At 43.9% G+C, this 13,518-nt stretch overlaps 2 protein-coding genes across 2 annotated transcripts in view; one reads left to right on the forward strand and one right to left on the reverse strand.

Annotated features, from left to right (window-relative positions):
- Positions 1–3,898, reverse strand: part of CUNH9orf57 (chromosome unknown C9orf57 homolog) — a 114,717-nt gene extending 110,819 nt beyond the window's left edge. The window contains 1 exon segment of the mRNA XM_007454504.1: positions 3,725–3,898. Within this exon segment, the coding sequence (XP_007454566.1) occupies positions 3,725–3,898 (174 nt within the window).
- The window catches only part of GDA (guanine deaminase), a 137,132-nt gene continuing 127,333 nt past the window's right edge, over positions 3,720–13,518 (forward strand). Inside the window, exon 1 of the mRNA XM_007454496.1 lies at positions 3,720–4,019. Coding sequence (XP_007454558.1) covers positions 3,897–4,019 — 123 coding nt within the window. The 5' untranslated portion in view covers positions 3,720–3,896. The remainder of the gene's footprint in view (positions 4,020–13,518) is intronic.

Genomic DNA, 13,518 nt, shown 5'->3' on the forward strand with positions numbered 1-13,518 from the left:
AGCCGCTCCGCGGCATGTGGGATCCTCCCGGACCAGGGCACGAACCCGTGTACCCTGCATCGGCAGGCGGACTCTCAACCACCGCGCCACCAGGGCAACCCTGGTACACTTTTAAAATTCTAGCCATTGTGACCTAGGCTTTTCCTGATTTTAAGCATAGCATAAATGCCATTAAAAAAAACCCCGACATTTTATTATACGTAATTACTACAAGGTTACATATATCCCGTATTGTTTTCAATAACTGCATAATATTCTACTAAGTAAATAGATTCTGATTCACTAAACTAGACTCAATTGTTGGACATTTAGGTGGCTTTCATTAAAAAATACATTAGCTGTATTTATGTTAGGAAACCAATATATCTTTTAGAAATTTTTTTTTTAAAAAGAATTTTATTGATTGATTGATTGACTGATTGATTGGCTGTGTTAGGTCTTCGTTGCGGTGTGCGGGCTTCTCATTGTGGTGGCTTCTCTTGTTGCGGAGCACGGGCTCTAGAGCACGCAGGCTTCAGTAGATGCTGCGCATGGGCTCACTAGCTGTGGCTTGTGGGCTCCGGAGCACAGGCTCAGTAGTTGTGGCTCATGGGCCCAGCCGCTCCACAGCACGTGGGATCCTCCCGGACCAGGGCTCGAACCCGCGTCCCCTGCATTGGCAGGCGGACCCCCAACCACTGCGCCACCAGGGAAGCCCCTCCCTCTTTTAGAAATATTTAATTGATTCCTCTTTTACAGTGACAGCCAGACATTTTGTTCACTTTTCTTTCTGAGGTTTGTGTGTATACAAGCCTAGATCAAGAGGATGTTTTCAGTGTTCTGTCTCTTGCGACTGCAAGCAGGGAGTGTGGTCTGCATAATCAGAAGTAAGCAACAGGGAGAAAGGGCTGATGTCTCCCAGAGGCAAGTGCAAAGCTCTCAGCTTCCTAATCTCAGGGCTTCCTAATCTGAGTTCTTGGCAGGTGATCAACCAGCTTGGTGTGCCTGGGACTGAGGAGTTTCCTGCATTGTGAGACTTTCAGTGTTACAGCAAGGAAAGTCCCCATGAGTTGGTCACCCTACACCTTGGGAAGGGGGAGGTGAAGGTACTGAGAAGGGAATGAATCATTTATATAAGCTACCCCTGTGTCATAAAAGCAGCAATTCAGAGAAAGCTTGCTCATGCACGGCAATGTGAAACCCTTATCCTTTATGTAGGAGCCAAAATAGATATTTGTCTCAGGTTACTGTTCTGCTCCCCTGCATCGGCAGGCGGACTCTCAACCACCGCGCCACCAGGGCAACCCTGGTACACTTTTAAAATTCTAGCCATTGTGACCTAGGCTTTTCCTGATTTTAAGCATAGCATAAATGCCATTAAAAAAAACCCCGACATTTTATTATACGTAATTACTACAAGGTTACATATATCCCGTATTGTTTTCAATAACTGCATAATATTCTACTAAGTAAATAGATTCTGATTCACTAAACTAGACTCAATTGTTGGACATTTAGGTGGCTTTCATTAAAAAATACATTAGCTGTATTTATGTTAGGAAACCAATATATCTTTTAGAAATTTTTTTTTTAAAAAGAATTTTATTGATTGATTGATTGACTGATTGATTGGCTGTGTTAGGTCTTCGTTGCGGTGTGCGGGCTTCTCATTGTGGTGGCTTCTCTTGTTGCGGAGCACGGGCTCTAGAGCACGCAGGCTTCAGTAGATGCTGCGCATGGGCTCACTAGCTGTGGCTTGTGGGCTCCGGAGCACAGGCTCAGTAGTTGTGGCTCATGGGCCCAGCCGCTCCACAGCACGTGGGATCCTCCCGGACCAGGGCTCGAACCCGCGTCCCCTGCATTGGCAGGCGGACCCCCAACCACTGCGCCACCAGGGAAGCCCCTCCCTCTTTTAGAAATATTTAATTGATTCCTCTTTTACAGTGACAGCCAGACATTTTGTTCACTTTTCTTTCTGAGGTTTGTGTGTATACAAGCCTAGATCAAGAGGATGTTTTCAGTGTTCTGTCTCTTGCGACTGCAAGCAGGGAGTGTGGTCTGCATAATCAGAAGTAAGCAACAGGGAGAAAGGGCTGATGTCTCCCAGAGGCAAGTGCAAAGCTCTCAGCTTCCTAATCTCAGGGCTTCCTAATCTGAGTTCTTGGCAGGTGATCAACCAGCTTGGTGTGCCTGGGACTGAGGAGTTTCCTGCATTGTGAGACTTTCAGTGTTACAGCAAGGAAAGTCCCCATGAGTTGGTCACCCTACACCTTGGGAAGGGGGAGGTGAAGGTACTGAGAAGGGAATGAATCATTTATATAAGCTACCCCTGTGTCATAAAAGCAGCAATTCAGAGAAAGCTTGCTCATGCACGGCAATGTGAAACCCTTATCCTTTATGTAGGAGCCAAAATAGATATTTGTCTCAGGTTACTGTTCTGCTCCCAGAAAAACCATTCATTCATTCATTCATTCAATATGTATGAAACACCAGGCACTGTTCTAGGTATAAGACTCCTGTTCTTGTGGTGCTTCCATTACTCTGTGTGTGTGTATACTGGGGGAAGGGAAGCAGAAATAAATGAAAAAGCATAAAATAAATGAGAATGGATATGATAAATGCAATAGCAGAAACAAAATAGTCTAATGCGATAGAAACTGCCAGGGATGGGGACGTGCTGTTAGCTTGGTGTTGGAGGGAGGTTACTCCGAAGAGCTGACACTCGAGGCAAACCAGTGATCAGAAGAGCCAGTCATGTGAGTATCCACAGGAGGCATTAGGGGCAGAAGGAGCAGCATGCGCAAAGGCCCTGAGTGGAAACCAGTTATTCTTCCTGGAGGAACTTAGCAAAGTACTTTGTGCACATACTGTAGGGAAGGAATGCTGACCTAGAATCAATCTTAGCAACCACCCAGTCCCAGTTCCATTTTCACAAACAAGGATAAGGATGCTGAGTCCCACCTGCATTGACCATAGTCTCTTGATTCCTAATCCAGGACTCTTTCCACCAAGTCATGCCACACTGCCATTTTTAGCTACTTGGCTCGAGTACTTAATTTTCTCCCCCTGTACAACTGGAAGTAAATCAAAGAGATTCATTTATTTTAGGTATGAGAAAAACTGGAATTGGAGTTGTTTGTGGGTGGACACAAGGCCCAAAACATTGGCCTCAGGTGAAGAGAGGAACTTTGGGGTCGAGATTAGCCTCCACTGGTGGGGCCCCCATAATTCTGTAAGACGTGCTTTCAGAACATGAGGTTTGGACAAATTCTGCAGCCCGCAGAAAATGAAAATGAAACTGGTTGGTAAAGTAGGCAGCCCTAACAGACCTGTCACCCTGGCACTGAACTTGTGCCCGTTCAGACCTTGTGGTTATTACAGGTTGAAAAGTTCCAGGGTTTGGCCACAAGTAGTGCTAAGAGTTTAAAGGGCAGAGAAAGCATATAGATGCAACTCTGGGCGTGCCAGCTAAAGGAAGGTGGAGGAAGTTGGGGCCCGCGGCAAAAGCGAATTTAATGACCACTTAAAGGCACAGGGATGGAATCCTGAATCCTCCAGCTCCTTCCTTCATCTCCTGCCCCCTGGGTGGGTGACAACAACCAAGGGTTAAAAGAACCGCAGCGTGAACGGTGATTTTGGAAACTCAAAGAGTTAACGTTATCAAAAACTAAAGCAGGGGAGGGGAGACTGGAGCCAACTCACGGGAGAAAAAATCCTATTGGCATCGAGGAGGCAGGGAGCCAGCCCCTGGGCGCGGTCTGCAGGGGGCAGGCGATCGCGCGGGGAAGCGGGGGCAGGACGAGGCCGGCGCTGGTGCCGGCTCGGCAGCTGCCCGCAGCCGCAGGGAGTCCTCGCCGCGCCTCCGCCCGGTGCGCCCTCCTTGGGCCGCGGACTCCGCACTGCGCTCCACCGCTGACATGTGTGCCGCCCGGATGCCGCCCCTGGCGCACATCTTCCGAGGGACGTTCGTCCACTCCACCTGGACCTGCCCCATGGAGGTGCTGCGGGATCACCTCCTTGGTGTGAGCGACAGCGGCAAAGTAAGCGGGTGCGGGGTCTGGCGCACCCTGACGGGCGGGCGGACAGGTGGAAGGAAGCTCGCCGCGTGAGCCGCGGAGCCCGGAGTTAGCTCCGTGTGGAGCTGGCGCCGCCGCGCTGGAGTTGAACTTGAGCGTTTTGGCTTTGGGAGAACGCCGGGAGAGCCCTGGCACTGGGTTCGTGGGCTGGACTGGGAGTAAAGTGTTCCCAGGTGCTGGGAGCCATGGAGTACGCACACCCACGATTGGTTCGACAGCCGTGCAGGCTGTGGTGGCAGGGAGCGAGGCTGTGCCCTGCCAAATCTTAAGAGATCATTAATAAACTAGCACCGCGCTTCATTCATTTTTGTATCTCAGGAGCCTGACACAGTGCCTGGCACCGCCTAGGCGCTCCGTAAAGTTGATTGAATTTATTGTGAAAGAAATAACAGAAGGGTCATTTGATCAGTGTTGTTGAGCCCTTTCAGTGCATTGGAATAAGTAAAGAACTGATTTCATTCACCTGATCATTCAGCAAACAATACATGAATGATTCAGACTAGACGACTTGTAATACTAGAAAGGATAGTCTGAGATAAATTATCCACCCCCCAGCCATTTGCATCAAAGCAAGCAGTTCCATTTTAAGGTTCAAAATGTCTTCTATGAGAGTATCTTTCACACTTATACGTTTCCAAAATCAGGATTTCTGCAAACGACATAGGTAACTTGACTGTTCCATACACACCAGTGGTAACTATATTGGCAGTGGCCTGGCCAGTTTCAGTGAAAGCCATTCCATTTTTAGGAGAATAATTAAAGATAGAGATGGGTTATTTTTAAGCTTTTCCCCAACTACCGGTTTGGTTAGCATAAGTACATATATTTGGAACTTGTCAGCTTGAAGATACTATTCCTGACTAAAGATGCTTCCGAGTCAGTGACAGTTTTGAATCGTGACTCTTACATTTGGGGATAACTAAACCCTGTTTTCTTTTGGTGCTTAAAAATCTATACTCCCTGTGTATATTCAGGGAGCCTGCTGTCGTGTTTCCAAGGTGATGAAACTCTCAGAGCTCTCCCAAATGGGGAGACTCCAATAAACCCTGAGACTGATGAATTGTTGCCTTGGGTACTTTGACCCTCAAGTTTCAGGGATGCCTTAGGCTTGGGACAAGTCCCAAGAAGCAAAGGAAGAGAGACTGCTAAACCAGGGAAAGATTAGAGGTATTTGCTTAATCACAAGGAATTGTTCAACAATTAGGTTTCTTTTTGTAATTTAAATTTTCATTTCCAACATTTGAATTGGTAGGATAGCAGGTGAGGGAATTGACTAGGGGACTGTCTTTAACCAGTGGAGAGGAGGAAGAAAAGGAAGTAATTTATCTAAAAATTTACCTTTTCTGGGGGTTGTACAGAAGAAGAATAAAAGAGTGTCCTGAACATGAAATTAGTAGTTGAGTCAGGGAGTCTGTTCATAACTAAGGAGCATATTGAAGTTATAAATTTAGAAAAATGCCATTCCCCCACAAGACAAAATTAACTAGGAATCGGATACAAAGGTGAGTTAATCAACTGGATTAGATTTACAGTATACAACGTCCTAATCAGTGAAATGGTAGCTGTTTTATTGCTCTCCTCTTAAGTGCAAGGCAGTTCATTCCTGACTGTGTGTAAAGGGTGGACATGTCGTATATATTTTAAGACTTGATTTCTTTCATTTTGAAAATGGCACTGCCTCACCTTTAGAGTTGCTGGGATAAATATATTATTCATTTAAAAAGTTTCAAGGTTCTTACAGAAAATTATATTCCCATGAAGTAAATAAACATGCAGTTGATCTTTATATTTTTACTGAGCTCCCAAAGCTGTTCTCAAACCTTGGGATGAATCAGAAACATCTGGAGTGTTTGTTAAAATGCCAGTTCCTGGGTGTCATCTTCAGAGAATCTGAATCTGTAGGCCTGGAGTAGGTCCTAGGAAGTGGCATTCCAACAAAGGTCCCAGGTAGTGGATGGATTACATTTTGGGTAACCTCGGTATATAGGCTGTGTGATGCAACCAGTTATGTGGGGTCTTGGGTGCTCAGTTCTCCGTTTCAAGCCCTGGGCTGGGGTAGCATCTCAGAGAGACAGGACATGATTTCCTCTGCCCTCCCTCTCCCTTCTAGACCTAATCTTTCATTTCATTTAGGCCCAGAGAATGGTAATGATTAACTGCTTTTAGTTCATTAATTAAAACTCATTCAAAATTAGGTTAATTTTTAAAAAAATTCTCTAGTCAATATTTTAGTATTGGGCATTTTGAATTCAGAGTTAGTTTTTCTACTCAAGTGGCGTGTAGCTTTTTGAAAGAAAAACTCCAGCATGTGTAATTCATTTGCAGATAGGTAATTAATTGTGAGACACTGTGTGCTCAAATATTACTAAATTATCTGATTCTTCCAGCAGAGTCAGGTTGACTTTAAAGACAGGTAAAGATGTCTTGGGTCTTTTAAGCACACTTAGCTGAAAGCAACAGCAAGGAAGAGAATCGTTTTGGAAGTAATGCCCTGGGGTAGCAGGAGCAAGTCCTGTGGAGACCTGAGTTCAAGTCAGGTCTCCACCACCTACATGTTCAAAGTCCATGGGTGAGACCTTAACCTCTCTGAGCCTCAGTTTCCTCACTTGTAGAATCAGATACTTTTGCTAAGTATTAAATGAGATAATGTATGAAAATGCCTGTCACTTAGTGGATACGCAACACATAGCATGTTCATTTTGTCCCCTTCCTTCCCTCTGTGCCTAGCAAATCCTTAACCTCTTGCTCACTGTAGCATTTTTGCATACTTCCGCACGGTGGCACCCATTGCAGGCCAACAGGTAGAGAAGGAAACCATGGCCTGGGATGAAATATGTGGGAGGTGGGGGAGGTCACTGGGCCTCTGGTGTGCAGCCTCACTGCTCATGCCATCGACCCTCTGGGACACAAAGATGCATCTAGGAAGAAAGATCTAAACAGCATTTGCTGCCAGTTCACTAGCACATCATTTTCAGTATCTCTTTTAGTCTTCAGTGTGATTATTTTGTCTTAAAGTTGGGAAAGTTGAGACTTGAAAAATCATGCATCCAGAGATGGATTTTGAATTAACATGGCCAAAGCCCATATTCTCTCTCTCTCTCTCTTTTTAATTGGGGTATAGTTGCTTTACAATGCTATGTCATATTCTGCTGTGGTCACCGCAGAGAATGGAGCTGAGCTCCCTGTGCTATACAGCAAGTTCCCACTAGCTATCTACTTTACACATGGTAGTGTATATATGTCAATCCTAATCTCCCAATTCATCCCACCCCGTTCCCCACCGGTGTCCACACATCTGTTTTCTACGTCTGCATCTCTGTTCCTTCCCTGCAGGTTGGTTCATCTGTACCATTTTTCTAGAGTCCACATATATGCGTTAATATAAGATATTTGTTTTTCTGACTTACTTCACTCTGTATGACAGACTGTAGGTCCATCCACATCTCTACAAATGGCCCAATTTTGTTCTTTTTTCAGAATGGCCATCATCAAAAAATCTACAAACAATAAACGCTGGAGAGGGTGTGGAGAAAAGGGAACCCTCTCGCACTGTTGGTGGGAATGTAAATTGATACAGCCACTATGGAGAACAGTATGGAGGTTCCTTAAAAAACTAAGAATAGAACTACCATATGACCCAGCAATCCCACTACTGAGCATATACCCAGAGAAAACCATAATTCAAAAAGACACATGCACCCCAATGTTCATTGCAGCTCTATTTACAATAGGTAGGACATGAAAGCCCATATTCTCTTTACTAGAGTAGCCCACCTCCCTGAGGCACAGTCCCTGACCTCAGTGAACTTGCACTTTTAGCAAGGGAGCTTAGAATTGTACCTGTAATAAAAGTGGATTGATTCCTGAACCAAAGACTGGGCTCATTGCTGGAGATACACTGATGAGTGAAATATGCAAACTCTGCCCTGCTCTAGTGAGGTTGATCATCTCGTGATTAACAGAATCTGCTATGACCTGTCAGAACTTGAACTAATCCGGGAGGTAGGGAAGAGCCTTCTAGGTAGAGGGAATAGCCTGTGCAAAGGCCCTGGGGTAGGAAGGAATGAAAACATCAAGGTGGTTAGAATCCAGAGTTCGAGGAGAGGATAACACAATGTAAGTCTGGAGAGGTAGGCAGGGCATAGGGAGTTGGGGGAGGGATTGTGCCATGACCAAATTTTGCATTTTTTTTTAAAGATCATTTTAGCTTCAGGATATAAAGAATGCATTGGAGAGGAGTTAAGTGCAGGCAAGGAGATCAGATAGGATCCTGTTGCAGTAGTTTAGGTGAAATGGGATGTGGCTTAGAAGAGAGAGGCAGTGTAATGTATCAATTAAGAAATGAACTCTCAAGAGTACTTCTATCACTTATTACCTATGTGAATTTGAATAAGTTACTTAACAATTCTATTTCCAAGTTTCCTCATGTATAAAATGATTACTATAATCTACCTCACTGGGCTGTTGAAAAGACTAAATGAATTAATAATTGTAAAGTGCATAGAATAATGCCTTGCAGCGTAGCACATGCCCAGTAAACATCAGCAGTTATTATCAGCAATGGAGATGGAAAGAGGTGGACAGAATTGGTAACTATTTAGGTTAAATTAATTGGATTTGATGATAGGATTAGAAAGATGTTTGTGAATGTATTAAATAGTATGGTGGGATACAAATTGGTTGGTGGTAGGAAAAACTTGATGAAGGAAGCCAAAATTGAACTGGACATTAAAGAACACCTAGGACTTGAACGTGCAGAAGAGGGTTAAAATAGCCCTGGTTAAGGGAAATGAGTCAATGTTCTGTAATTTCTAAAACTGCTGTAGGAGGAGCAAGAGTTGTGTTTCACCTGTGACTGCATCATCATCTTGCTTTACCAGGAGTTCTCATGGTCTGAACCACAAATCTTAGTGGTTGTGTGTCATCTTTTCCTTCTGCTCGGCCAGGTGAAGACCCATCTTCCTTTAAGCTCAAGACCTCAGAATATCTTATCATTTTGAAGAGGGAATTTGGGATAAGCTATCCCTTCTGAGGCTGCTGAATCAGGGCTTCACTTTCATCAGAAACGTGTTCATGCCCAAGGATCACATTATCATCCTGTAAATTCCCATTTTCTGGAAGGCAGATTGCTTTGTTCAAAATGCTCATGGCAGACCCTGTTGGTTACCCACTCACTAGCCATAACCACTTCTTTCTTATTAACACTTGCTGAGTTTGATAGCCTGCAGTATACTTGGCTCATGGATAGATCATGGTGTAAGCCAGTCATAGTAATCATAATCCTGTTTGCTGGATACTTATTTTTCCAGTTTCCTTGGTAGCTAAGGGTGGCCAGTGATGACATTCCAGCATTCAGGAAGTCATCTCAGAGGCTTCTGGGAAATATTTTTTTCCCTAATAAATAGACACAGATGTGGGAAGAGAAGTCCTTCCTTTTTTGGATACTTTCATGCGAGGAGTGGAGCTGCTGCCACCACTGTTTGAGACTATGAGGAAAAAGTTAAGAGGTTTTCAGAGGCACCAACCTAGTCCCTATTTGAACATCATTGAATGCATAAGTGAATTACATCATTGAGTAGTTAATGGTCCCTGGAGCTGCCTACTACATTGACTTCTTTTGCGAGATAATGAAATGTCTTTATTATCTACCCTTCTGTCAATTGCAGCTCAAAGCACCTCTAACAATTATACCACTTTTTCAAAGAATCATATTATTTTTCAAAGGACTGCTAGCTGCCTTCTCCTTTTTCCGTTTCTATTTTCTCCTTATTTGCCAAAAATGTCAGTGTCTTTCCAGGCACCCATATCAGTATTCAGGTCCCCCCAGTTATCCCCTGGGGTATCTTTGTGCACACCCCTTTCCGTTGTCATTGGCCCTGTCCAGCCTTCCATTGTCTCTTGCCTGAAGTATTACAGGAACCTCCTAACCGTTTTCTCTTCCCCCATTCTAATATCTCTTCCAATTACTGACAGTTACTTTCCTGGAGCATGGGTAGTGTCATGTATCTTCCCTTTTGTAACTACCTATGGCTCTCTATTGCCTCTAAGATCCAAATGTCCCAGGAAGATATTTTAGACACGACATTTGGCCCTAACCTGCTTTCCTAATACTTCCTCCTGTTCCATCCTTCTCTCTTGCAAATAGGAGTAGGGTTACCGTGAGGTATCCACAAGCTGAGGGATATCTATCCATGCCAATTTCTCACTGTTTCCCAGCACATCATATCTTTTTACACCTCCACTTTGTTGGTGCCAGTCCCTCAGCCTGGAATAGTCCTCCTTTATATAATCCCTTTTCCATTCCACCTCTGTCAAAATGAAATCTTGCTTTTCCTCCAAGGCCCAGTTCTGATGTCCCCTTCTTCCCAAAAGCTTCTCTGGCGACCATCCCCCAGTTGAAATAAATTACCTTTTGTTTTTCCATAAAATTTGCGTATATATTCAAACCAGTGTTTTCCTGGTGGTTAAGAGCATGGCTTCTGGAGTCAGATTATGTGGATTCAAATCCCAGCTCTGCCACTTACTTGGAAACATTTCCTAACATATTTGAGCCTTGGTACCCTCACTTATAAAATGTGGACAACAGCACCCTGAAGAAGAGGTAAGGCAGATGAGATAGTGTGTGTAAAGCACTTGGCACATAGTAATTGCTCAATAAATACTGGCCATTGTTATTATTTTTCTCTCGCTAAAGTGATTATTTCACTTTTGCCTTTGATTATACTTAGGTTTATAGAATGTTCTCACTCACTGAACTGATTTAAAGTTCTTTTACAAGTGGGAGGTGAACTGGAGAGAAGGTAACATTTATTAAGTCATAATTTGTGTCAGACACTCTGCCAGATTCTTTATACGTCAACAGTTCTGAGATGAGACCACATCATCATCATCATCGTCTTCTTCATCATTATCCCTACTCTACAAATGAGGAAATGGAGGGCCAGCTAGTTAGTTGACTTGACTGCAGTCACAGTGAGTAAGTGGCAAAACCAAGAATCACACCCAAGTCTGTCTAATTTCCAAGGTTCGTGCTCTTTCCAGGAGTTCCAGCTGCCTCCTGTCATGAGGAGGGCTGACACTCTATTGTCTTTAAGGCTCCTCAACATTGTCTTATTGTTTTAACACAAAGTAGGTGATCAGAAAAGGGTTTTGAAAGTGATGTGTAGTACAAAGACATTTGTGTGTGATGATTAAAAAAGGAGACATTTCTAATTCCAGAGAGGTTTTTTTTTTTTTTAAACCACTATTTGACTTATTCTTTCTTTGAGGCCTTGAAGCAACACTGCTGGGCATGACTGGAGTGTGCCGCCCTTCTGGTTGTGTAAAGTTGTCTGTTAATTCCTGGCATTTCTTGGCAGTCTGGTTGATTCAGCACTGTGGCTGTGAGGCAGCATAGGTGTTGGCGTATCTGACACATGGCTGACTGTCTGGGAGCTTCTGACAGGTGCAGAGGTGGTGGGCAGGATCTCTTGCAGGCCTATGGCATGCCCATTCACTTAATGGGCGTTGATCTAACTATTTAGGGATAAAGGCCAGGTGGACTTCCCTTACCTGCAAGAAGAGAATCCAACCGGTCATGTGTTTACACCCCCCATTTTGTAGAAAAGATTTAAGGCAGCTGTAGAGGGCACAGGCAAGTGGTGATGCTTTTATACATTTAAGGGAGAATAGTCAGTTGTTGACATAAAACAAAGCTAGGAATTAGATTTAAAATGCATCGTGAAATGACCTACACTCTTATTGGCCTCTGACTTTCCTAGGTGCCAGCCATTAAAAGGACACGTGTTACCTAGTTGGCAATATCTGTACTAAAAGCAGTTGCTCAAGAGAAACACCCCTGTTCTTGATGCTGAGTTTGGATGGGAATTTCTCCTAGATGGACACTGTCTCTTATAATTATGCTTAACAACTTTCCAGTGCAAGGTAGCATTTCATAGGATTGCCTCTCTTGAGCTGAAGATGTGACAGGAAGAAGGGGGTCCATAAAGCTATTCTGTAGGGCTGAAGCTCTGGGGAGGGGACAGTGGGAGGTGGTCCAGGTTCCCAGGTCTTGGCTGATCTGAAATGTCCTAGAGATAGACTTCAGGATGTCAGAGGGGTGGCAGGACCCCATGTCTTCCAGGTACTCCTAAGAGTGGTCCTTTTGATGGGGTTATGATGAACACCAAGAGGGAGGAGCCTCGTAGTTATTGGCATAAGCCTGGAGTGCAGTTTGTTTCGTGTTGCCAGTAAAATGCAGAACCACCTACCTTTACTGCTAATCCAGCTTTGTGGATGTTGAGGAGCCTCACAAGAGACTATTCAACAATTTCAAACCCATTTACATCGGTTAGAAATCCATTTCCATGGTGGCCGTGGCTGCCCTTTGTGACCACACGATGTTACACTTCGGTGCTAATCCCACCCATGTGTCTGCCATTACTATGCTGTTCTGTCCAGGCTGGAAAGGGCTTTCCTCTAGGTCAGCTCAGTGGCAACTCCACGCCCCTGTGCTCTGTTCTAGAACAACTCATACAGACTGCTGTGGTCACACTGGTCTTAATATTTAGCTTCCCCCTCTAGGGAGGAGAATGATGTGTTATTCTTTCCTGGTGCATCCAAGGCACTAAGAAAACAAAATGCAGGAGAAATTTTCAGTGGGCCACTCAACTACTCAATGGTAAGTTTTAAAAATGAGTTCCATGGTATATTTAAATTATGATTTTAAACATTTGATCAATAAAAATATAAGTAGCACATTTGTTATATTAAGCAGATGTGCATTAAAATACTCTTAACATGAATAAAAAGGAAATAAATTTTGTGTGTAAGTCATCTTCTTACATTGCATTGGGTCTTTAGCCCATGACCCTGGGTTATAAGCTCGTAGACAGGAGGTACATGGATGGTGTTATTGCTCACGTTAACAACTACAATAATATTGAACATTTATTAGACACTTGTTATGTGCTAGGTGCTGTACTCAGTGCTTTGCAAAGCATAATTCTCCTGACTACTTTATGAGGGGAAACTATTACCGATTCCTGATGAGGTTCTTTTCCTACCTGGTTATTGTTCACATCAACAAGGCGAAATTACTTTTTTTAGCAGCAAACAGAAACTTTATTCATTGGCCAAATAATGGAGCAGGAGGAGCTCATGCTCTAAAATCACCTTCTCCCCATTACAGGCAAGGCGAAATTCCTATAGAAAAAGGTGAAGGAGGCTAGGGGGCACGGGGATCTTTTATTATCCTGACTTGTGGAAAGGGATGGTGATTTTTTTTTTTTTTTTTTTTAAGATTTTTAATGTTAATTTTATTTTTTATTTATTTATTTGTGCTGTGTTGGGTCTTCGTTTCTGTGCGAGGGCTTTCTCTAGTTGTGGCAAGCGGGGGCCACTCTTCATCGCGGTGCGCGGGCCTCTCACTATCGCGGCCTCTCCCGTTGCGGAGCACAGGCTCCAGACGCGCAGGCTCAGTAGT

The sequence above is a fragment of the Lipotes vexillifer genome, unplaced genomic scaffold (genome assembly GCF_000442215.2).
Source record: "Lipotes vexillifer unplaced genomic scaffold, Lipotes_vexillifer_v1.1 scaffold108, whole genome shotgun sequence".
Taxonomy (NCBI): domain Eukaryota; kingdom Metazoa; phylum Chordata; class Mammalia; order Artiodactyla; family Lipotidae; genus Lipotes; species Lipotes vexillifer.